General features: G+C 41.8%; 1 protein-coding gene across 1 annotated transcript in view; it reads left to right on the top strand.

Annotated features, from left to right (window-relative positions):
- LPCAT (lysophosphatidylcholine acyltransferase) overlaps nt 1–26914 on the top strand; it is a 159400-nt gene that overhangs the window by 89335 nt on the left and 43151 nt on the right. Inside the window, exon 2 of the mRNA XM_083144116.1 lies at nt 9207–9352. Coding sequence (XP_083000242.1) covers nt 9207–9352 — 146 coding nt within the window. The remainder of the gene's footprint in view (nt 1–9206; nt 9353–26914) is intronic.

Here is a 26914-nt window from a genome sequence, read left to right as displayed (position 1 = left end):
CATCTTTTATCACTAAAGCACTCACTGACTCTCAACAACTTGTCACCCTAAGTGACCACCGGTCAATTCCGGGTAAAATCAATGAAAATGGGATTTGCCAATAGCATACAAATGAGATGTGATAGAGCAAATCTGAGATCAGATTTAGAATCAGAACACTGACATTAGTCTAAAACAGTTGGAAAAGTCCATGCCAGAAAAAATATTATTTTTTTTGTTGACCAGTGTTATACATGATTGTTGTACTTTCTCCTAGATCAAGCAGATTTACGTGCAAAAATATTCATTAAGAAATCAACCGTTTCAGATAAAGTACAATCCTTTGCATAGTATAGATTATACTACTTAAAACTTTACACTTATTTGGTAGCACAAGAAGTCAAGACGTCTGAATTTGTATTTAAAAATGTATGCGAAACCGGAAAGTGAGTTTTAGACGCTAAAGGAGGGGGGGGGGGGGGGGAGAGGCCATCCTACTTTTATTCTTATGTTAATTCAATATCTATGTGGCTTCAGATACTCCGCGAATCTATCTGTCCAGTCTGATGACTATTGTTGTATGACTCACTACAGGCACCTCGATTATATTGTCAGCAGCGTGAAACAGACAAAACATTTGATTTAACATTTGGTTTATTTGTGGAAAGAGAATGGACGGTAAGTCACGCTGTCGTTTTACTGAAGTGGTATTTGTAATCCTTTGTTTGGTTTTGAAGTATTTTATCAGTCTTCCAGCCTTCTAGAATACTTTATAAGCTATTGTTCAAGATTGGTGTTACGAAATGTGTCACACCTTGCCAGCTCACGGTGTAAATACAACTGTTTCCAAGCTCTTTCAATGAGATTTTCCGTTCTTATCGTCCTGGTACAGGCAACGAAGTTGTGATGAAACGAGGATTCATATCTTTGTGAAGCTTCTAAAATCTGTATGGATTGAACGGTTGATTTAGTTCATTTAACGTCTCTTTTCTGCCACTTGTAGCTAATCGCGGACATTAGGATGAATGTATAGGATGAATTGGTTAAGGCATATTATAAGCACACGTGGATACAGAGGGTTACACTGATAGAGGCGTCAGATGCTTGTTACGTGGAAGAGAGGTTGACATTTGAGTGTTTGCAGGTCGAGTTTCCCACCTAAATACTACAATTGCATTGATTGTGAAAGAGTTTTACATTCCGGGTTGGTTGTGTGGATACTTGAAAAATTGATTGAGAAATATTTTAAATTTTATCTGTTCTTTCGTCAACACCAGTGGCGTATGCTGAGTCTAACACCTGGGCTATCACAAATGACACCTAGTCCTAGGCTATGGAGGAAGGGAGAATACTAGACACATTCTTGACGTCTTCAAGGAAGTCACGTTGCCATCCCAACGGTAGTCAGGTTGCAAACTTATAAAAATTCAGGTTGCCAACTCCTGAGAATTCAGGTTGCCAACTCCTGAGAATGCAGGTTGCCAACTCCTGAGAATGCAGGTTGCCAACTCCTGAGAATGCAGGTTGCCAACTCCTGAGAATGCAGGTTGCCAACTCCTGAGAATGCAGGTTGCCAACTCCTGAGAATGCAGGTTGCCAACTCCTGAGAATGCAGGTTGCCAACTCCTGAGAATGCAGGTTGCCAACTCCTGAGAATGCAGGTTGCCAACTCCTGAGAATGCAGGTTGCCAACGCCTTAGAATGCAGGTTGCCAACGCCTTAGAATGCAGGTTGCCAACGCCTTAGAATGCAGGTTGCCAACGCCTTAGAATGCAGGTTGCCAACGCCTTAGAATGCAGGTTGCCAACGCCTTAGAATGCAGGTTGCCAACTCGTAAGAATGCAGGTTGCCAACTCGTAAGAATGCAGGTTGCCAACTCGTAAGAATGCAGGTTGCCAACTCGTAAGAATGCAGGTTGCCAACTCGTAAGAATGCAGGTTGCCAACTCGTAAGAATGCAGGTTGCCAACTCGTAAGAATTCAGGTTGCCAACTCGTAAGAATTCAGGTTGCCAACTCGTAAGAATTCAGGTTGCCAACTCGTAAGAATTCAGGTTGCCAACTCGTAAGAATTCAGGTTGCCAACTCGTAAGAATTCAGGTTGCCAACTCGTAAGAATTCAGGTTGCCAACTCGTAAGAATTCAGGTTGCCAACTCCGAAGAATTCAGGTTGCCAACTTCAGAATCGCCATTATCTTCGTCTTGAAATCAGCTTAATTCACACAGTTTGTAAGAGATGTCTCTTCAGTATTTTACTTTCTAGGCTTCAGGCTTCGCAGATAACCTAGCTAGCCCGGAATATACGCCCCTGGTCAACACAAATCATCATATTTTTTTATTCGTGCGTATGTAAAGAGGTGCCAGTGCGGTGTACCATTGTGCATACTGCCAGGAAAAAGCACTATACATGTGTTTGTACGTGTGTGTAACGGAATTGCCAGCGCTATCTATCCGGAGGTCTCACGTTCCACGTATTTGATCCATAATCAATTTCGTAATGTACTCTCATGGTCGCGATTAACACAATAGGTAGAAAAGGTACACAGAAAATACACTCTGTCCCAGCTATCTCTGAAGGTAGCGTATGGAAACAAGTCTGCGCAAGTAGTGAGACGCGAGAGGGCGCCACCAATGAACACGTGAGAGGGAATGGGATTGCGTGGGGGGGGAGATACTGCAGTTACCAGCCTTCGCAGCAGCGTACTGCCCTCTCGATTCACCCCCTTCTCTTCCGTTATGCGTGGCCTTGATCTCCAGAGATAGCTGAGACAGAGCTTAGAAAAGGGATCTCAACGACTTGCAAATGTGAACAGTCCGTTGTGTCAGCACGTCTCTTCAGCTGCCAGCAACTCCCCCGCCCCCGCCCGAATTCTAAATTTGGTAACACGTCTGTCTCGGCGTCTACAAGAGGGACGTCACAACCGCCGACACACATTCGTAGCACGCGCTTTTTGTAGGAGTCAAGCTTCATTTCTTCCCGTCGTGAAGAGAGGCAAAAAAATGGTTCGAGTCACGCCAGGAATGTGAAGAAGCAGGCTTCTGTTCGGTAGTATTTTTGACGGTGGTACAGTCGTGTTCAGAGATATGTGTACCCAAACTGTCCCCCGCCTCATTGCAAACATGGCGCCAAGGTATAATTTACATATATTTTAGACAAATGCATACATGTTTAATTGTATGCCTCCTGGAAGGCGTAGTGGTAACGTCGTCGCGTTATAATCAAGGAATCCCGGGTTCGATATCCTTTGGAGGATAGTGGCTCGATCCCACTGGAAACTGTAGGTCCAGTCCAGACTAGTGGACTTAAAAACTCAAACATGTTGAATTTTATATTATTTTAAGAAAAATATGCCCCCCAAATTCTGATGGCGCAGTCTGCGCCATTATCCCCCCTGCAAATGCTTTGTGATGAAATTCTGACAATTGGGTGAATAGGAAAATGTTCGGTGTGTAAGGGAATTTCCCATCGCTGGCGTAGGGCAGTGGATCAGCAGGGAAAGTAGCTGCTTCAGAGGCTTCTCTCGGACCAGAAATAGCTTCCCTGGACTTAAAAAAAGAATCGGGGGAAGGAGGGTGTTGAACGTTGTGGCCTGCGTCACTTGCGAGGGCGTGTGAGAACGCGCGTTCCTCTGCTGACAATTAGCAGGCGGTCTCTAAAACATGGTCGAATAGTCATGGCTTGTAAGTACGGCATTGATTTAAGTTGTATCATTAGAATCCAGAAGTGTTCGTGACTGTACATCAGCTGCAACCTCTTCCTCCGCACCTTTTTAATGAACATTTTGGATCAATTTTGAAATCAAACAATTGGGAAGAATGAAATATGAACAAACCTTTACAATGTTTGAAAGAATTGGGCATCGTCGTTTGGATGTTCACGACAGATATATTATGATTCTTATTACAAAATACAAGTCAGATAAAAATGGAATAAAATATTATTCACATGAGAATAAACGTACTTACATCAATCCGATATTTAAGGCGCGAATAAATGAATATACATAGTATTCCTTGATTGTAATCTGGTTAATAAAAATAGTAACTGTTCATCACACACGCACACACACACTGTAGCCGTGTGTGACCGCGGAGACCGTCTTTATGGCAGTGACTCTCAGTTGCCGCGTTTACCTACGAACGAACTGGCGGTCAAACAACCAATTAGGCCTATTGCTTAGGCAAGAAGCGGCAACATTAAAATCCCTCCTCCCCAAAGCAGCCAGCAGGGATTTTGTCAAACCAACAGTTCTGCGCTGGGAATGGACACCGAGCCTAGATTGCCCACCTACTACATCATCCATATCCGTACCAAACAAAGACCTCAATCAGGGAACAGCTAAGAGTAAGAGAATGGGGGAAAGCGAAATATATCCAGGTTGTGGGGGAAAAAATGAAAGAGGCGCGCTGGCATGGTTCAGATTAGGGGGATGGAAACAAGTAAGAAAGAGAAACGAAGCAGGGGAAACGATAGGTCCTTTGTGCGATGGGGAGGAGACGGACAAGCATATCCTACTGAACTGCCCTTCTACACGTGACCTAAGGGACAAATGGATGAAAAACTTAACAGGGAGGGAGGTAATAGAAGTTGTAGACGACAGAATAAAGATAAAGGAAGCGGGGCAGCAAGTGGGGAAATAGCTGGGAGAAGTAAGAGAACGGCGGGGGAAAGCTACCGTGCGTCCATTTCGATCTGCAGCCGAGAGATCGGGAGAAGCGTGGCGGGCGGCACTGACGGAGATGCCGACATTTGCGGCCTGAAATGCCCGCTTATTTTTATGGACATATGCAGACATTTATATAAATATTGCAAAACGAGCACTAACCTGTGTTATAAGAGTATGGTTTTAATTTTAGTAGCTTAGTGACTGTATGTGCCGATGATTTTGACACGCCCACCTCTTGTGAAACACGGCGTAGAGGTTTGTTTGGAGAACGTTCTAACGCTGCACCAATATCATCGAGTTTTGCTTCGGTTAGAATCCGTCGTTTTTGCTTAGGTGTTTTAAAATTTAACGATACAGTTTCTCGTAATTTAAGGACAAGATGTCTAACCGTATCTCTGTGTGGAGTTGAAACGCATGGGAATTTCTGTACAAATTACCTACACACGTCTCGACACGAGTTTGTTTTCACGTAGGTACGTGTCATACATAAAAAATCTTTGTTCTAACGTGAATCTTGCGGCTGGCATTCCAATCGTCTCACTGACACGTCACACATACACACTACAATAACACAAACAAGTAACGGCAAGTAACCAAGAATAACACTCTTGCGCACAGTACGAAATTAACACGCTCTTGGTTTACATTGCTCGCCACTATATTTACAACTCTGTCTTCATCTAGTCGCGAAGGAACAAAAAAACTCGAGCTCGGAGATTTCGGATTGCAAGGAAGCTCACGAACACTATTGACTTTTAACGGTTTCTTCTACAGCGTAATCTTGATACAGTGTTGCACATTCAAAACCTCCAAACGATCCCCATCGGCACAAAACTCTTTCAAGGATATAAACTTAAGCAGGACGTTACTGGTCAAAACTATGATTAAAATGTTTTATTATCTGTGGCTCTTAACATCGTTTCTAAAGCGTATTTTTTTGTGTATATAAGAGCAGAACTTGGATGAATTACAGAATAACTTTTGAGTGTTATAACACAGGTTAGTGCTCGTTTTGCAATATTTATATAAATGTCTGCATATGTCTATAAAAATAAGCGGGCATTACAGGCCGCAAATGTCGGCATCTCCGTCAGCGCCGCCCGCCACGCTTCTCCCGATCTCTCGGCTGCAGATCGAAATGAACGTACGGTATTTGAGTGATCCTGCTCCAGACGAGCCATCTTTATAGTGTAAGTGTGTATAAAGTAAAATGTATGCGTTTTTGGTGAGAGTGCAGGAAAAGATAAATGGGGCGAGGAAGAAAGACTGGAAGAACTGTTGAGGGAGGGGAAGAATGTGTATATAGGGGACAAAGTAAGAGACAGCTTAAAAGAAAACTGAATGTAACAAAATATTGTAGAAAGATCAAAACTATGTAGTGCGTACAGCCTATGGCTCGCACAAAAGGAAAATCAATCTAAATCTATCCGTACTATCCTACAAATGATACGTGTTGTTGCATAGCAGTAGTTAGAGGTAGTGGTGTGGCACCTTCTTGCTGCTGCAGCGAGAATGGTAAATAAAAGTTTAGCAGCTTTCAGAGTGTACAATAGAACAGGTATATGTGTGTGTGAACATCGTGGTCTAAAGGAGAGGATACTTCTTCTGAAGAGGTTGAGAATCTCCGGCTAAAGCAGCTACCGCTCCAAACGCAACAGCATCAGCTTCCTTTCAAGGAGCCCAAGTGGCTCCATTGTAAGCAGAAGGGAAGATGAGGTTGGTCTTCGCCTGGCCTCTTTCTCCCTCAGAGGTCCCTCGCCTCTTTTGTTTGTCAGTCCCGTCACCGATTTCCCCCATTTCCGCCGTGCTTTGAATCCCGATGAGCCGAAAGAACCGCATTGGCTCCGTGTCGAGTTAATGCTGCAACGTCATCGTTCTTCATTATCTTTCTCCGGGTCTCCTGGTGCGCCATAATAGACTGAATGGCCGACGATAGAACCCAGAGGACGTAGGTTCATGTCAGTTTTCGAATACGAAGGTGATTAATACGACCGATCGTCCCGAACTGTTCTCAATGAGCCGTTCTATGCGAATCGTTTGATAAATACAGGGTGGGTCACGAAAGGGTTTCAACGATTCATAACTTTTGTATGTATTGTTTGAATATATTGATTGTTTGTTCTCATGCACATGACACATGGGATATTTCTGTACAATTATGCGTGAAAAGTAATTATTAACAGAGACATTATTAACTCTTGAACTCACTTTGTGACTTATGGCCCACCCCGTATTAATCTCAGTGAATAGTTTGAAAAAAAGCGAACTGTTCTCCGCGAACGACTCAGATGAATGCTAAAAACGAACTGTTTTCGGTGAACTGAACGAGATGTTTTTAAGTCTACTTTATATTCATATAGGTTAATTGGGACTGGACCTAGAGTGGCATCCGAATCTCTGTGGCATCCGAATCTCTGTGCAATGGGCACCCATCGGAGATGGAACCCGGAACACCTTGATTACAAAGCGACGGCGTTATCACTACGCGAACGAGGAGGCTCACGAGCGGGTTTCGGCGGAATGTACTCAAAATAACTTACGAACAATCCAAGCAGTTCATTCTTTTGCTGTGAACGTTTTCATTGAGCTATCGAGGCCATTCACGGAAATGTTATTGTACAGCATGAACAATAGACCCCCATGAAACAATCAACTGGATTTTGTTCACATTCCATCTAAGATTTAATGTAGGGAAGTGCTATAAATGTGCAAAAGCAAAGAAGTTTCGTTAGAAAGAATTGTTTCACCGCAAGCATTTTGTTTCGGAGTTTGTAGAAGAGGTAATACACATGGTGAGGAATTAACTATCTTAGGTCGAGAAGCATAGCTAAGAACATTTTAGAGTTGACTTGAGCCCACCCAACCCTCTCTTGCCCGGTGGCGACGCCTCTCTACGTGAACGATTTGCAAAATGGAGGTTTCTATCCGGCGCTATTTCTCAATGACGGCACGTGCTTTCAAAAACTAAAAAAAGCTACCTGTCTACCAGCTGGTGTCTGCCGGTTTGCTAAACGTGTTTCGTGTTTGTCGTTGTTGCAATAGTCCATTAGTTTATGAAAGAACCAGGAAGGACGTTTAGCGACCTTGAATTACGGATCCATGTAACATGTTCAGAATATAATCCACTTTTGATTTCCTCGATATAGTTCAACCATACTGCTGCTTGTCTAGTCATGACTCCTAGGTTAGAAAATTTAGAAAATGCATCCAAAACCCTATAAAGGTTTTTTTTTATTTGTCAGGGCTTTGTAATGGAAATAAATTTAACTTTTTCTTGACCTGATACGTGACTGTTAGGATTCAAGATGGCTAAATGTTATAGGAAGCGAGGCTAGATTTAAACCAACAAGTTTATATTCTGTGACTTTGCTGGTGTGAATTTCTAAAGCAATGGCTTTTCAGGCTTATAACTGTGTAATAGTAAAACATTTTTTGAAAAAAATCTCTGGTTTGGTTTGTGTAGAAAATAAGTTTCAAACGAATATTAGCATTATCAATACGCAGGCAGCACGAAGAAAATAAGCAAAGAAATAAGGAAAAAAAGGTAGCTTAATACGATAAGATCCACAAACAAAAGATTGGCTTATTAATTCTTACATTTCGACAATAGGATCAAATCTTGATTTTTCGAGAAAAAATACATTTTTCTGAAAATTATATGTGGTTTGGTTTGTGTATACACGTGTAGTTGTGAGAATTTGATATTTTAAAGATGAAGTGTCAAAAGGACAATCTTATGGCATTGTTCGATTTGTTAAAGGGCACATAGTTCAATTTTACAACGATGGGAGGTATTTTGTATACAAGGCCTGCTCACCATCTTGTCATCTGTGGTAGGTGATGGATCATAACGCAATATCAGCGTTACAGTCGCAAATGTGTGTTTTTACACTCTGCACATGCTACAACTACTACATTCAAATTAAGTCAGTTTGCTGCCTATTTAACATACATTTGCGACTGTAATGACAATATCGTGTTGTGATCCATGACCTACCGCTGATGACGTTGCGCAGGCCGTGAACATAAGAAGGTGTTGCTATAATTGGAGACATGTAATTCAGTGGTTTTCGTCGCGCTGTAGGCAACAGCGAATGCAGTCCATATAGGGATGGCTGTATCCGGATATGGGATATTCTGAATGTGTGCATTATCGGGACAGTTTTAACGTTTATCAGTTTTACTCCGCCATTTTGGTATTTTACTGTACGGAATTTCTATAAATGCTTCATCAAATCTGTACTATTCGGATATCCGTACTATCCGTTGCACCCGAAACGGATATCGGATAGTTTAAAATTCGGATATCCGTTATCCGGACTTTGTGGCCATCCCTAGTCCACACGAAATTTCTCTCGAATGCTCTTTGAGGATTTCTAACAGATGTTTCTCCAAGAGGGAGCGATGGTGTTATTTCAGAACTGCCTGAAAACAACCTTCCCGCACCCTCCATAGACTGAAAATACACGAATCGCTGATGATGTAGTTGGTCTTGTTGTATGTAAATGTTGATGCTGGAAGCAGAGTGACAGAGGATTAATGCTTGGACGTTTTCTTTGCAGACTGCCGTGTTTACGGTGGCCGTTCTCCCGTTCCGGGTGATGGCCATCATGATTCTCCTGGTGATGGCGTGGTGCCTGGCGTGCGTCGGCCTCGCTGGGTTGTCGGAGAAGGAGCTTCGTCAGCGGCCAATGACGGGGTGGAGGCGGTAAGAACTATGAACAAACCTTTTTTTGTTACTTTTATGAGATGTAGCATCACCATGAAATAACATTTGATAGGAATGGTAAAAGGCTGTGATGTCATTGCTTGAGGGAGTTAAAGGTTCAATTTATACAGGTCCAACAAGCACGATTTGATGACGTCATGTGGAGGTTTCACTCGAAAATCGATCACAAGAATGAGCTCGCCTGTATGTTTCCACCTTGGGCGCAGTTGTAAAATTAACTAACTCTTTAGCCTTCATAAACCAAGGTTTATGGCTGCAGCAACGCAAGCCTGCCATCTGTCCCTATCCTGAGCAAGATCAATCCAATCTTACCGATTTCCTTTAGGTCCATCTCAACGTTATCCTTCAATCTTCGTCCTTCCTTTTCTACATGTCACTTACCATCAGTTTTCCCAACAAGAATCCTGTAAACTCTTCTTTCCTCTCCCATTCATGCCACATAGCATGTCCATCTACGTCTTGAATCCATGAATACATATTATGTAGTTCTAAATTATGTAACCTTCTCCACTCACCTGCCTCCTCATCCCTTTAGGTCCAAATATTTTTCTAAGTTTTAAAAATAAATAGGAAAATTCAAGACCAGATGAAACGAAGGAAGTAAAGCTTTAATGTTTTTTGGAAGTTTGTTGGTTATTCAAGAAGAATTAATATCAAAACGATGCAAGAGTATCATCTGAAACTAAGCAAGTATGAAGTTTAACTGGTATTATTTAGAATATGAAAATGAACAATAAATGACATTAGTTCGATGTTCAATGTAGATATTTGCAGATTCTGTCTTGTATCCAATGCTTAGGCGGCAAAATTGAAGAATTTATCGCCACGGTGTACACAAACACACACATTTAGAGAAACCACGTACTTATCGTGAGTAAATCTTTCTAAATTATATCTCTTTCGATACATTTCACATCCATCTTTGGCAAGAGTTTTAAGCAAAATAAAATGTACAGTGATTTACAATAAATATCAGTATCAATTGCTTGAAGAGTTAACAGGGTGTCTACCAGTCAAGAAAAAGTAAAGAAAAGGTCGAGAAATTGTACTTGTGGTAAAGAATTGTTGCTATCACAGGTCTACCTACACCTATCCTATCATAAGCAAGCTTTCCCTGACAGTTGTTTATGAATATTTGGAAGTTTAAAATTTTATTGAGCTGTGGTTGATATTTGTTCAGCTTTGTTTCTTAAGAACTACATTCTTGATGTATGTGTGAAATTTTGTAGTCTGAAGCATTAATTTTTACATATTAATAGATAAAACAAGTCTAATTATCTTGTCCAAGGACAGCTTCAGTTTTAATTTTAACCGATCTTTTGGTAGGGGATTTTCATTAAATAAAAATATTTATTTGCTTTATTACTAATTTTGAACTTCACCTAAGTAGATGTTGATTTAATAAATGTTGAGAAAAGCGAAATAAGAGCAAGAAAAGGCATGAAAAGTCAAGAATTTCGGATTAGTTATTTTCGTAGACATCCTGTTTAAGTACTAATTTATTTAAAAGATTATTTGGTGTAAGTCACATTGTAACTATTGATGAACACACATGTGAAATGTGTCGAATGTTAAGTATTAACAGAAAAAAAAAAGCTACTTACCCACGCTGACAATCAGCAAAAGTTGTAGAGACTGGCCAATTACTTAAGTTCAACAAATACCTCATTGTTCTTGAACCTAAAATATGCATGATGACAGCACAGTTTTTCTTGTTTGCGAGAAAAAGTTTATAACGGACACTTAACTTCACGACCTACTAGACTGAGAGACCGCTAAACTTTCACCAGATATGTATTTGCTTATTTGAACTTCAAGAAGAAAAGGCGGTTATTTGAGATATGATCAGTTCGAGAGAAGTCCTGAAATCCTTGCAAAGAGCATTGCTTCTATTCCAATTCATTCCAAGTCAATGTGAAAGGAGGTTGTCGGATCTGAACCAATCTTCAGTATGACTCCGCATAAAATTCTTACTCCCATCATATTGCATTTTTATTAAGAATGATGTTTGATCCGCCTTTCAAGATGTTTGATGCGGGAAAGTATGTTATTCTTAGTTCTACCATCCATAAGAACCAATCTATTAAAGTAATAATGTAGGAAAACCATCCTTGAATATATATCCTGCATAGCGTGGGGTATTTTTTCATGTTGCACTGATTTCAAAAATAGAATTTCGAAAGAGTTGCCGAGATGGAAATAGTAAAGAATGTTATAAAAGCGAGCGAGAGAAAGTAGTTTGTTTCGCTTGTAGGAAAAGTGGAGGAAAACTATCTCAAGCACGTCTGTAACTGTGGAAATGTCCCAGGTTTCCCAAGAATTCCTCTCGACATATATAGATCTATTCCAGATGTACACGGCAAATCAGAAAACATTGCCTGTTGGGCAAAATAAGACGACACCTGGGGGTAATTTATCTTCGTCCGTTCAGCGGGTTTGAACAAAAGTTTAGTTGTCTTGTAACGGATCAGCATTTTATATTTCTCACATCACACGAGACGTGCGTACAATTTGAAAGAACTTCTGAGTAATTCAGCACTGAATGTTTTTTTTTTTTTTTTTTACTGTAGCAGCTGCGCCGACATTTAACTAATAACCGTGCACGACACCACATTTCCTCTTTGTGTCCTTGAAGATATTTTGTTCATATTCCCATGGATCCAAACGTTTGACTATAAATCAAACATTCTCTCATTGGTGTAGCGGTTAATTGAAGTTACTGCCGTTCCTAGATGTCACTGGTGTCCTGTGCATTTCATTTCAATTTTTTTTAAGTAATTGCTTGTCAGAACATTATCATTGTTATTTAAGTCCGGTTTTTCCATATCTTGTTTCGCTGTTCGGATTTGCAACCCTTGATGGTTGCATTTTTTTAAAAAATTGCATAAACAAAGAAAAGTTGAAGCTCTTTAAATTCCAACAATTCAAGACTGGAGCAGTTTCACCACGGAAACTACAAACAATCCAAATTTTCACCACGGAAACCTTTCCCTGGTGGAAATTTGAATTGTTTTAAACTGTTCTGGTGAAATTGTGAACTTGCGTTGCCGTCTGCCTATTTTAATTTTAGAAGTTTTACTCCTGTTAACTATTGGAATTTTAAGGTATGTGGGTTTTCTTTTTGTGTGCATTTGACTGAACGTAATTAATTCTTTGGCATCCCAAAATCCGGAGGCTTATTGCTGCAGCAATTCACATCTTCAGGTTCATCAAAACATTCTAAAGAATTCAATACCAGCTCAAATTTGCATGCGTCGTATTCATATCTGCATATTGATAGTTGATACCCATCGGACGTGTTTCGCAACACCATTGAAAGAATTACTTCCATACCTCAAAGGACTTGTATGATTCCAGCTTGCTGACAAGGGTTAGTTCCGTTTCTTTTGCTGAGAACATTAATATGTGAGGAGACCGGAAGGATTCTCGGAAGAGAGATCTTCCAGCACGTATCTGTGACTTCCGTTCGGCATGAAATGAAGAGGAAGTGGATACGTAAGATTAACTGTGCAAGGGTTACGTAGAATCACTCTCTCTAGTTCTGTGTAGTGGAAGTGTGGTTAACGTATTTCAGCAAATTTAATCGGCTTGATAAATGTTAGGTCACTGCATTGTTTAAACCTTTCAGGACTAGTGTTGCCCACGAGACGAGACTTTGGCCTGTTTCGTCTCGTGGAAATGCTGTGAAATGCTGTCTCGTCTCGAAAATATTAGTTTGTCTCGGGACACATGATCAATCTCGTCTCGTCTCGAATTTTTAAAAGCCTGTCCCGTCTCGTCCCGTGGGCAGCACTATTCAGGACACACTATCCTCTGTCCACTTTAACAACGAAATCGAGGTAAACTAAATGGATGCGAGAAATCACTGCTCACGTATTGGTTGTTCTCGCCCCAGATATTTTAAGGTACAAACATTGGGTAATTGGATAACAACTTTCAGCGTCATGTGCTTCTGCTTACATGAATGGACCTAGAATAGTATACAGACGCAAGCGTGAATACCGTGGATACTTCATATGCCATGTGAAAAATGAATCTTCCACATGTTGCAGGTGTGTGACAGGGGATGAGGAGGCATTTAAAGCCTGCCTACCCCGGGCGAAAGTAGAATCAGTTTTTCAAGCTACCCTGCTCTCTCTCCCAAAACAGATAGATTAATTGGGACTATAGATGTACAGTTAAAGTGGGATCAGTCAGAACCACTGTGAAATGTGTGTGTATTGGGGACCCAACCTGTGACAGTCTTGCTTTAGCCCACACGCTATCACGAAGCCTCCCCCCCTTCCTCCCCCAACAGAATTGAAACATGGCGTACGTCCTAATGAGCTCAGGTAATAAAAATCCACATCTATCTCTCTGTCTCCTGAGAATTCACCTGTACAAGGTGTAAGGGCTGACTTTTCCCTAAATATATCTTCCCCTGGAGTGCGTCTTGAACTCGCGGCAAGTGTATTCCTCCGTAGCTCGTGTTGTATCGTCCATATATGCTTCCGAGTGTCCATTCATATCACCATTCAACCTCATCTTCGCGATTAGCCAAAAGTGGCAGAAATGCGAACTGGTATAAACTAAAGCAATCAATCAAACCCCTGTAGACCTACGCAGAGAAGGAATTGCCGATGGCTGCAGCTTTCGCCGTGACGCCAGAAGCCAAAGATTTTCCACTTGTTCTGTTTGTATGTGGCTTCCGAAGTCCCAACACGAACGTTTGGTTTCCTCAATTTCCGCTCAGACCTAGATTTTCTTCAACAAACTTCCTACAGATTGAGACTCGGATTTATAGTCCAGTTTCCTATATATTTTATTTATCTTTTGCTTAGATAGGCTGATGAATAGTACAGATCAGGGTTCGGTAGATCTTTCGAATGGTAAAAGAAGGTTGCTGTTTAGAGTTATAAAAACCTATGATCTCCATTCCTCCCCCGTACAAGCTGGAGACCTCAACGATCACTGCGAGACTCCGGCGACTGATACCATAGCATTTCTTCCCATTCTTATGCTACATCCTCTCATCGCATGAAGCTGTAATTTTGATTCTCGGTGATTTCAGTAGAATTTGTCTTTTTTAGATTTTCTATTTTATCGCTTATCTATCTCTTAGGGATGGTAAGAGACCTGCAGGACGGCCAAGACGAAGATGGAGGGATAACGTTGAGATAGACCTGAAGGAAATCTGTAAGGATGGAAGGGTTTGGATAGAACTTGCCCAGGATAGAGGGAAGGCTTGTGTTGCTGCAGTCGTAAACCTTCATGTTTAAGAAGGCTAGAGACGTCTGACTGATTCGCAATTGCAAATTGTGCTTGGATTCCAAACTACCTACTGCTGTGCCGTTTTAATTAATACACTGAGGGTAATCGTTCGTTGATCCCTTGTGAGAATCGAACCCGCGGTCTCCTGTCATCATGTTGCGAATTACAAAAAGAAACAAATTGTTCTTTATTCCGTTTGCTATTGTCTTCTCGTGCCCTTTCATTTACATTGGAAAGGTACAGGTGAAAGGGCATAACAAATAACCGAGGACTTGGAAACTGTAAAGTAGGTCGCCTTGCTTTGTCCTTCCCCCCCCCCCCCACCCGGGCGCTGTACCAATTACAAGGCAGCGTCGCCGCCACCCCTCCTAACCCAGGGGACGGTCTTTTAATTAGAGCCTCGAAAGGTAATCGCCACCAAATGGATCCTAATGCCTCTCTGAAGCCTGCATTGCAAAATGGACGTTCTTGTCATCGGGAACCTAATGTTTCATTGAACTCGACCTAGAAATGTCGAACGAGTGTCTTTTGTTTCTGGTTCCTCGTTAGTGAATGCTTAATTGTAATTGCACTCCAGACGGCACGTGTCGTATGCATAAAATATATTTCGGTCTGTCTGGTAGGCCCAGTGTTGCATTAGTGTGTTCTCAAGTGCTCAACCTTGAGGTTCGTTTACACAAACTTTTTTCTCGTTTCGAAAAATGTCATCATCTCTGCCACTCCCATCCCTTGTGTCTGCCCATTTTCATCTGTCTCCTCTATTTCTTCATATTCTCATTGTTTGCCAACCTTCATGGTGGAGTGCTTAGCACTACCTAGAGTTGACGAGCTGTATCTTTGCGGGTCGCCGTGGCTGCTCCGCGCAGAGTGTGAGACAGATTCGTTTATGTAGTTGCCACCTACTCGCCCTATGGGTGTTCGACAGCAAGGACAGAACGCAAGGATGATGACGCGCAGCCGGTAGCTCCTCCCCCTTCCTACTGCGCAGCCGGGCTTGGGTAGAGTTCACCCGCAAAGATACAGCTCGTCAACTCTAACAGGTTTGAATCCGGGCTTCGGCATAGGTGTTTTTTTCGTGAGTGTCCCTTCATCAGTTTCGTCATATGACTCATCATCGGTAAGAATGTCGAATCGACCCTTCCTGATAGAAATATGTACGATACATCGTTGGAATGGGTACGAATCAAGGATTTGAGAAATGTAGGATTTATGGTGCGGAAACAATGGGAAGGCGGAGAAAAGTGGTGTTAAATGTCAAACACCTCCATTGTAAATTCAACGTAATGACCTTAAATTATACGCAATATACTATAGTTTCTTTTCTTTTAAGGAAGCACATCACAAAATCACAAACAATGAGAAATGCACAGTCCCTATTCGAAGTGTGAAATACGTAGTATTTGTGAACATACCGGGTGGTCCAAAAGTCCCGGAACGGTCACATATCGTGAGAAATGCACATCGAATCGGAAAACTAAAAAATAAGTGTTTAATAAGTGAAAGAAAGCTATTCAATGATATCACACTTGATTCCCCACCCCCACCCCTTGGGGGTGGGGCGGGGAGCAGCTGTGAAATTTTAAATGGAAACCCCATTCTGTATTGTAGAATCGGAAAGAGGACTTCATTCAGAGTCCAACGAGCTATCAAACATGGTCCTATTTCAATTAGGAACGGAGATATGGCGATTTAAAATAATAATGATAATAATAATAAAATAAAAAACCGTGAAAATTTTATAAAACCCAAAAAATTTTCAAAGGGACGTATGTATCTCTCTCTGCCCCTAATTGAGCTGGAGTGAAAGTGATTTCAGAATCTGAATCTGCATGTGATCCTAGAAAAAAAAAACCTTCCATATACTTTATTGAAAGGTCTTGACGTGCAGATTCCGAATCTACAATCACTTTCACTCTAGCTCAATTAGGGGCAGAGATACGTCCCTTTGAAAATGTTTTGGGTTCTATGATTATTTTTTCCTTCTAAACGGTAAAACACAAAGGTCGGTTGTGCAGTATAGACTCATCATCTTCCACATTAACCAAAAGTGGTAGAGATGCTAAGAAAAACAAACCAATAAATCCTCCTTTCTTTGTTTCTCATGTCTTCGCATTTACTAAAGCTAGCGTTGAACTATTTTGTTCTTTGTTGCATTTCTCCACTTGCTCCCGCTTTCGGATAGTGTCTTCATGTCTCTGTGCCTTTTGCAAATCACATCTCTCATCCTGTTTGCATGCTAATGTTACTTTCCCTTCTATTCCTTCAGTTAATGTTTAATGTTATTCTTTCATGCCATGTTATGCCAATACAAAACTGTGACCTAACATTTATCACTTCGATTGAATTTGTGAGACAGGATATTATCCACTCAATTGCTTTCAGTCGGATACATACACAGAGAGACCCACAGACCTTAAAATTCCAACAGTAAAGACCTGTAAAAATCCTAAAATTAAAATAGGCAAACGGCAATACATGTCCTACGGTCTTGCTTCTCGTGCCTTGTGCGCGTCTCAGGACATCTTTATTTGTCAGTCCTGCCCATCGAAGGTTTCCAGTCTTCTCCTTTCGTCCTGTGTACTAATATGTCCCGATCAAGTTAACTTCCGTACATACCTACAGATGGGGGACAAAATAATACGAACACCTGTGAAAAAGTATGCCACATTTCACACCGGCAGTACAGCAGCACCACCTGGCACTGAAGTCTGCCACCTAGTGGCTGTGAAGGGGAAGGTATTAGTTTGCCAACAGCAGTCATTGGTGGTGCATTCGTCTATCATACGCTCTCAAGAGACACTGCAATGTCAGACCTGACAGAGTTCCAAAGAGGCATGATTGTTGGAGCACGTTCAGCTGGAGCCACGGTGACTGAAACCTCAAAGCTTGTTTGGTGTGCAAGGAGCACAGTATCAGCCGTTATGACAGCGTACTCAACACAAGGTAAGATGGCGTCTTCAAAGCACAACAGTGGACGAAAGACAAAGCTTGCTGCTCGGGATAGGAGGGTGTTGAAGCGCATAGTGGCCCGAAAGCACAAGCAATCGTTATCCGAGATAACATCTGAAATGAACAGGCATCTCCAGGACCCCATTTCAACCAAAACTGTCAAAAGGGAACTCCATGCTGCAAACATTCATGGCGGAGTGGCAATTCGTAAGCCATTGGTGACATCACGTAATGCTGTCAAGCGACGCCAATGGTGTAGAGCTCACAGAAGTTGGTCCCCACAGCAGTGGCAACAAGTCTTCTGGTCTGATGAATCAACATTCACGTTATTTCAGACCACGGGGCGCGTTTATGTGTGGAGAACGCCTCGAGATGCATTTCATCCTGACTGCCTCTTGCCAACTGTGAAGCATGGAGGTGGGTCCATTATGGTATGGGGCGCGATATCTTGGCATGGTGTGGGACCACTTGTTTTTCTGGATGGGAAGATCAATGCCAGTCACTATCGCAGCATTCTGGGGGATCATCTCCATCCTTTTGTCCAGACTTTATTTCCTGTGGACCGACCGCTTTTTCAAGACGACAACGCTCCTATCCACACTGCTTGGTCTGTCCAAACATGGTTTGAAGAACATGACGATGAAGTAGGACATCTTGAATGGCCCCCACAGTCTCCTGACCTGAACATTATAGAACATTTGTGGTGATATTTGGAGTCCAAACTTCGTGCTCGAAGTCCGCCTCCAGCCACACTTTCGGAATTGGAGACTGCTCTGGAGGAAGAATGGCTCCATATTCCCTTAAACATTGTGCATGACCTCTATGCGTCCATCCCACGTCGCATACAAAGTGTACTTCAGTCACAGGGTGGTCCAACCCCCTATTAATAAAGATTTTCTCTACATTCACAGGTGTTCGTATTATTTTGTCCCCCATCTGTATACCGCGTTTGTTAAAACCTGTCCCGGTTCCCGCGCTAGCTGGTCGCTGGCTTTTCTCCGTGCTGGGGAAAGTCAAAGCCAGGCAGCCAATTAAAATACGCAACGTCGCAACGGCGTCTACGTAAGCGCCTCTCTTGTGGCTCCCATTCGCTCCTCGCTGCCCAGCAGACGATTTTTTCCTAGTTTCTCATTGGCACCGAAACTGTCGATCGATCGCTAGCGCGGGAAACAGGACAGGTTGTAACAAACGCGGTATAGGTAGTATCTTGTAGATCCATAATTCGCTCGTCACAACAAAAATACACAGTATAGACCTAATTAGGCTAGTTTGTCCTGAAGGAAGCAGCACCATGTGCAGAAGTTGAAGTCGAAAAACATAACTCGTATATCTGAGGAAGAAACAAACGTATGTGTAAACAGGAAAACAGTTACATATTTCATGAGTATGTTAACGTTCAGTCGCCTGCAATAAAAACGTTAAAGATTTGCTTTTGAAATTCAGCCATAGCCATAAAGGTGTGCAACACACACACACAATACATTGCAGTGAAAGGGGTATTTCTGGATATAGGTGTCCCATTTTTATTGAAGGTGACTGTACATATCGTGGTGCCGACCTGTACGTTCATATCAGTTGATATGTATAATAAAATGTTGCAAAATTATTGTGCCCACTCCCTTTTCATTACTATAAGTAACTGTTACGTGTAAGTAGTTCGAATTGCCAAGGCTTTACTGTATGTATGAGTCCAACTTTCTCGCAGCTACAGTGTTAAATTTCCACCACGAGGTTAACCTTGGCGAAATAAATAGTTTCGCAACACTAACCGCTAGACCAGGAGTAGCAACAGATTCCGGGGGAACCAGGGTCAATCCCCTGTCTCCATGGGCGTCTATTTTTTCAAACTCCTCGACGCGCAGTGCGTGGGCAGTCTGTTTGAAGGATGCTGCGTTTCCAAAGCGACAGTCACGTGACGGGGAGAGAGAGAGAGAAACCGAGCCCCCGGAAATCGATGAGCCGGTGAGTCCGGGCCGGAATCCCTGCAAGGTCGCGGGCGAAGTTGGCCTGAGTCCAAGCGAGGCTCTTTGCCAAGGCTTCTCGGGATGCTGCGAGCGCACGTGCTGCCAGACGATGAGGCCCCGTTTCGCAGAAACCTTCATCGTTGTGGTTCAAGTGCATCTTTGTGGCAGCTCTCACCTGTTTTTGCTAGTCGGGCCCTTTTTACAGCGAGTCCCTTGAAAAGGACCGAAGTTTGCACACTCCTTTTCCCTTAGCCGGAGAACATTCCCGCTCCTTTTCCCTCAGACGGAATTAGACCATTGCTTTTCTCTCAGACGTAAAATATGTACGCTTTCTTTTCCCTCCGACGGAAAATGTGCCCACCCCTTTTCACTCGGGCGGAAAATGTGCCCACTTCCCTTTCCCTGGGACGGAAAACGTGCCCACTTCCCTTTCCCTGGGACGGAAAACGTGCCCACTTCCCTTTCCCTGGGACGGAAAACGTGCCCACTTCCCTTTCCCTCGGAAGGAAAATGTGCCCACTTCCCTTTTCCTCGGAAGGAAAATGTGCCCACTTCCCTTTCCCTCGGAAGGAAAATGTGCCCACTTCCCTTTCCCTCGGACGGAAAATGTGCCCACTTCCCTTTTCCCTCGGACGGAAAATGTGCCCACTTCCCTTTTCCCTCGGACGGAAAATGTGCCCACTTCCCTTTTCCCTCGGACGGAAAATGTGCCCACTCCCTTTTCCCTCGGACGGAAAATGTGCCCACTCCCTTTTCCCTCGGACGGAAAATGTGCCCACTCCCTTTTCCCTCGGACGGAAAATGTGCCCACTCCCTTTTCCCTCCGACGGAAAAAGTGCCCACTCTTTCCAACCGACAGGAATTTTGCTCACTCCTCTTTCCGCCCGATGAAAAATTAATGTACTCCTTATTCCTGTCGAAGGACAGCCATATTTTGAAAATATGAAGTCCCGCCCACAAACTTTCAAAAACGCTACAATGTCAACAAACTAGTATTACATAGCATTCCAATACTTGCTATTTGCAACATTTACCTCTAGCGTGGAGGTGAGAGCTGCTGTAACCTGTCAATTCAAAGTAACTTCTAAATTTTTCTCATGTTGAAGTTGAGCCATATATTATGTGTAGTAAGGGAAAGAGCATTGTGAGGAATTCTGATCTCAAACAATAATAGCCTATTATAGAAAAAAAATGTTTTCTAAAAATAATAAAGTGACAACCAATGAATTAGAAAGGTTCTCAATAAATGTGAAGAACTTTTGTGTAGGCTCAAATATACGCCGATACGGATTTTAAAACTAGTTAGTATCTGATGAAACACGAGGACCCAGAAGGAATTCGGATTACTCACGCTGCAAAGCACGTCACGTTTGATCGCTGAGTGCGGAATCCGACCGCTGGTTGACCGCCCCACGTGAGCAGATGCGGTCCTGCGCAACATGAAAGCAGGGTGAGCGAGTAGATCGTCAGGAATGCAGGAATAAGCAGCTTTTGCGAGGTTGTGTCCTTCCCTCAAGAAATGTTCGACGAATGTGCGTGTTCTTCTTGGTTGCAAGGGCAGCTGAATGACCGCGGGGGTATCACTGCCAATTTCTTTCGGGCTTCTCGTTGTTTTTGGTGGGTGGTTTTTTGGTGAATTTTCCTTTTCGGCCTTCCGAGGGTTTTTTTTAGTTCCTTTTCGCGCTTGTCGCTTTTTCGTGGGCGTTCCTTTTCGTGGATGTCCCTTTTCGCTCTTGTCGCCTTTTCGTGGACGTCCCTTTACGCTCTTGTCGCCTTTTCGTGGACGTCCCTTTACGCTATTGTCGCCTTTTCGTGGACGTCCTTTTTCGCGGGTGTTTAATTTCGCGTTTGTCGCAAATTTGCAGACGTTTCTTTTCGCGCTTTCTCCCCTCTCCCCCTTTATGCATGCTAATGTGTCACTGATTTGTGACGCACGTTGCATCTTAAAGATACTTTACGCGGAAATACTAGTAGTACCAGGTATAACGTGCTTTATAAATCATTCTGTTTACTCACTAATACAATTCAGGAAGTCCAATACTACGAGCCAATTGCTCACCAGTGCCAAGCTTGAACAGAGTAGAAAGGAACGGAAATCAACACTTGCGAAAAGCAATCTGCAGCACCTCAATAACAGTCCCGAGCTCTGCTTTCCTTTCTTAATCTTGGCGACAGCGAGCCGCGTAGTTGCTCAAAGCAAACAATACCATCTGTGAGCTGGCATATGCAAGGTACCTGCTTCCGTAGCTCTATCGTCGATTATTGCAAACAACAAGCACTTATGATTTTATTCCATATTGCATATCTATCTTTCCAAAGTTTTGTTATGTAACTTCAGATCGAGAGGATACGACGTTCTTATTGGCTGTGGGCGAAAGCGTTCATTGCAGTCCGCGCTTGCTGTGTATCGGAACCAGGTTGAGTGGCAGTTCCGCACCTTTCTTCACCAGAATACACTCCTAGGAAGAAAAAAAATCTTCCTACGGGCTACAGGAAAAGGGTACACCCAGAATGGAGTTTTGCAACATGTTTTTCTGAATCCATTTTTGCACAGATACGTTAATCGGGCGGAACTGGTCCTAGAGTTTAAAGTGAGAACCAAACTAGCATATTGCCTCCAATGTGGCAGGGTGCATTGAGTGACCGACCTGCCATATCGCCTTCGAAAGTTTCCAGGTTCGAGTCCTTCGTTAGTGCGTCTTCATCTGTTTTATGATCCTCATCGTCGCATCGATACCCAGAAGAAATTCTAAACAAATGTAATTTTTCAGATTTTGGACTTTCATAGCGGTTTATCGAAAAAAGGAATTTTCCAAACGTATTTTGTTGCCAAAAGTCCACCAATGCCTTAAATAGAATGTTGGGACCATTAAATACCCTTTCCTGCCTGCCTGTTACACATCCTCTCTCCATGTTGAAATAATTTTGTTGCGGGCCAAAGTCCAATGAAAGCAACGTTGAGCAGCCAGACACAGATTGCTGTTATTCAATGATTACTTTGGGCGAAAACTGCTGTGCTCACACACATTAAATTAACTTTTTAGTATTGCGATAAAAAGTATATAGTGTTTACTCAACAAATCGGCGTCTTTTCTAATGTGAGCGTTTATCCTGGAGCTATAAATATCTTAACGATCAGTGGCGTGTCTTTAAGGGGGGTCGAGTTTCTAGAACCTCCAGTGGAGGAAAAAATTACAAAATTTAGGATAAACAGCTGAAATTCCTGTATAGGCACTGGTTCCTAGCGTCCCACATCTTACACAAAAGTCCTTGTGGCTACATAATCTCTTTTTGTGTGATTTCTGTCGCAAAATGGAATGCTATAAATTAATCCTAACAATGGATATAAAATGATGAAACGATAAAAATACAAATTCAAAAGTGATAACCTTCATTTGATTACTAAGATGGTTAAATATAAGAAAAGGCTTGTACCTTTACTTCGCCATCCAAATGACGAAATAAATAAATAAATAAGTTCTTTTACATACATCGTCCGTATTCTTCGGTTATCGTAACCCGTTGTATTGCTGCGGTACTGGTCCACAAGGGAAGCTCACTATTGGCTGCTGGAAAAACGTAGCTGTGTTATAATAATTGAGGTGCTTTACCTCTAAATATCAGTTTCACAAACACATACGCGCCAGTGTAATTGAAAGAAAATGGCGAATTTGGTTTATGTAATTCTAAGAATGCGAGAACCAGTGATGTTGCGAACATGTTTTGGAATTTTGATAAATAACGCGTGAATGTATCAGTTTGTTCATTGGCGCAATAGCATGTTCCGAAAAGTGCCTGTTACATATCTTCATTTACTTACTGAAAATGTTTGTGTGTTAACCGATGATTTGATTGGTCTTTCCATGACGCAAAATCGATTCTGAAAGTGATTGGCCGATTATATTTCTGAACACAACTACAACGACATCAAAGAATATATTTGTCCTTTCCTCTTTCAGGCACGTATCAAAAGAAATTGAAACGTAAGCAGCGGTAAATAATTATATTCCCTTACGTAAAAATAGCTAGTATGAACTACCGTGATCAAGAAATTACTGACGCTTCGCTATAAAACGGCTAACGGGGTCAAATGTTCCTTTCAGAATCAGTGTTGCCACAACTCGAAGGCACGATTTCTCTTTTGCATGCATAAAATTTACCCCCTGTGCTCAATTTTCCCTTTTATCTTAGAAAATTGAATTGAATTCTGAATTGTTTAAAGTTGACTTTATTTACATATGGACTAATAGAGACTGGACCTACAGTTTAAAGTTGGATACGAACCACTGTGTAATGTGCTTAGAAAGTTGAAGTTTGCACCAAAGCTTGAAATGGCAAATGCCAGCTGGGAGGACGTTTGGTCGACTTGAGGTTAACTGGTGGAATGCTCTTGTCGTTTATGGTGACAATAAGACAGTTGGGGGGGGGGGGATACTTTGTGAAAATCTTGGTACCCACTCCCCTCACTTCGAGCACTACTTGGTACATTATTATTATTATTTATAATTATCAATATCATCAATAATGTTTTTACATTGACTCATTTCATAAGTATTGAAAACTTCATAGGGTCGACGTGTTATTGTTGCAAACTCTTAAAGATTGCTACCAAATAATATTTCCATGCTTCGAAAAAAAATTGGAACCTAATATTCGATCATTGGTATCTTCAAATTTTCTATAATGTTTCTATTTTTCCCTTTTCATCAAATTCTGCTGAATTTCTCTGCCAGTGGAAATTTCCCACATGATAGCTATCCGAAATTCGGATTTTCCCGATCTTTCAGTTATCCTTGTACCTTCAACAGAAAATTTCCGGAATTTGGACTCGTGGACCTGGATCACGGTTATATTTGAATTTCAAGGAACATGTCTGATAAATACTTTAAAGAAAATTCAGTACGCTGTGAACAATGTGGAGATAACAAGGGGCCTGTCACTTCGATATTTGGGCGTGGCTCAAATGAGCGTCCACATCCGCCATTGACCTTGAAAGAGGAGGAGAACAAACTGTCAGCAATTTGCATCGACGCAGATGGCCATGTGCCTGTGTACAGGTGTGCCTCTTCATTGAAAGATAATTACTTTCCACTCACTCCCCGATTGCCTTTTGTTCATTATTTGTAGGGCATCGCAGACTGTTCCAGTTAATTCCCATTTGGTGTACGGTCGGCGAAATGGAAATAACACGGAACTCGCAGTTGTATTTTTCCTGTAAACTTCGTTTACTCGGTAGGAAGTTCTTATAAAGGCATGCAATCCTGCATATTGGGTGTTCAATTCGTTTGGTATTCGTACAGGTGCAGAGTAACTGTTTGTTTCATTCTTTCATAAATAACAGTTTTTTCCGGATTTGTTGGACTGAATTAATAGTGGATTGTAAATCCAGTCAAGGGGACTAACTAGAGAATCCCCTCTTTATTCTATTGTTACTACCTCTGCTGTTATTTCCACTTTTGGAGCTCTTCCTTCTCTTCATAATCATCATCCTCTTCGTGCCCTTCTTCCTCATCGTGGCCTTCTCTTCTTCCCAGGGACGGCGACAGGGGTGGGCACGGGTGGGCAAGCGCCCACCCAAAAATTCCTGTGCCCACCCAATCAAATTCAATAAGTACATATACTTGGAAATAGCTAGCCTATATGAATGATTCGATAAATAAATGTATTCTGGTGTTCATAACATGGAGGCTATATTTTACTTGTGAATATTATGCTAGAAATGTTCACATATTATCAACCCATAAAAAGCCAATTTTTTCATTAGAAAGTGAAAATAATTACTAGAGCTATTGAAACAAAAACTGTGATCAATGATTAAATGATTTCATGATTAAAAGCAGCTAGTAGGCTTACGAGGCTCAAAATTATGCAGGGTATGATCAAGATTAGATCAGAATTTATGTTGAACTAGAGGACTGCAGCTCCGGGCCTCCACATACGTATATAAATCCCGGCCTGGGTATGGTTAAAATAATTTCCAAATCTTCTAATATATAAAAATGGATGTATGTGTGTATGTTTGTTCTGGCATAACTCACGAACGCCTGGATCGATTTCAACCAAACTTGGAACACTTATCACTTGCAATCTCGAAAGAAATACTGTGGGGATAAGACACCCCTAGGGGTGAGGGTGGGAAGGGGTGACATGTAAAAATAATCGAAAACGACCGATATTGTTGTGGAATCGACAGTTTTCAGGGTCGCTAAAATGAATAGTGACTCTCCAAATGCCGTTCAACTCCAAGACACCTCTGGCACCCCTATGGGTAGGGGTGGGAAGGGGTGACATGTAAAACGACCGACATTAGTGTGGAATCCATAGTTTTCGGGTTCGATAAGATGAGTAGGGACACTCCCAATGCCGTTTAATTTATTTATTCTTGCTCTTGGAGGTGGATCTAAAAATGTTGTTCATAAATTGTTGTTAAATTTATATTATAGTGAATTTGTAAGAGATCTTACTTTATAATTTGTATACTGTACTTACGCCTTTAAATAGCTGTAAATAAAATTAGTTACATTTTACGCTATAGTTAGAATTCATGAAACACCCGGGCAACTCCGGGTAATCAGCTAGTAAACAAATAAAAACATCATCTTAGTGTTACTTCCTCCGGCAACACAATACATTATTTCGACTTTATAATTATTTTTAGAATAATTTAACCAAGACGACTTAGATGGGCAGGCCATGTGGCACGAATGGCAGAGGAAAGAAAAGTTTACAGGATTCTTGTTGGGAAACCTGATGGTAAGAGACCAGTAGGATAACGTTGAGATGGACCGAAAAGAAATCGGCAAGGATGGGAAACATTGGATTGATCTTGTCCCGAATAGGGACAGATGGAAGACTTGTGTTGGTGCAGCCATAAACCTTCGGCTTTAAGTTTGTTAGAGAGTATAATATAGTTTTAATTAGCTCTGCATTGAAATTACAGAAGTGTCCCTTTTTTATTTCATTACAATTTTTATATACCTGTTATCTTCAAATATCAATATGGTATGCGAAATATCAACTTTATATTCATTGTACTAATAAGAAGGAATCACAATAATCACTACAATACTGAAATGAATAAATTTTAATAAACCAGTTATGTATGGAAAAAGCTACAGAATTATTCAGTTACTAATGAGTGGCTTATCCTATTTAGAAATCCTCGTCCCACACATTAATTTTGCCACATGAATCAGCCGAAAATATGAACAGAATCTGTAGGTGCAGTTGAAGTAAAGAAAAAAAAGTACAGTTTACCGTGTAGTTCGAACCAGTGTGCATTGTGCTTCCACCAGAGGAGGGAGAGTCGAACACAGGACCTCTTCATTATAATGCGACAGCATTATGCCATTGGAGAAAAATGTACAGAAAGAACTCG

This window comes from Lepisma saccharinum, chromosome 22 (assembly GCF_977018435.1).
Source record: "Lepisma saccharinum chromosome 22, izLepSacc3.1, whole genome shotgun sequence".
Lineage (NCBI taxonomy): Eukaryota > Metazoa > Arthropoda > Insecta > Zygentoma > Lepismatidae > Lepisma > Lepisma saccharinum.
The sequence above is the reverse complement of the archived record's forward strand: the minus strand, read 5'-3'. Positions and strand labels throughout refer to the sequence as shown.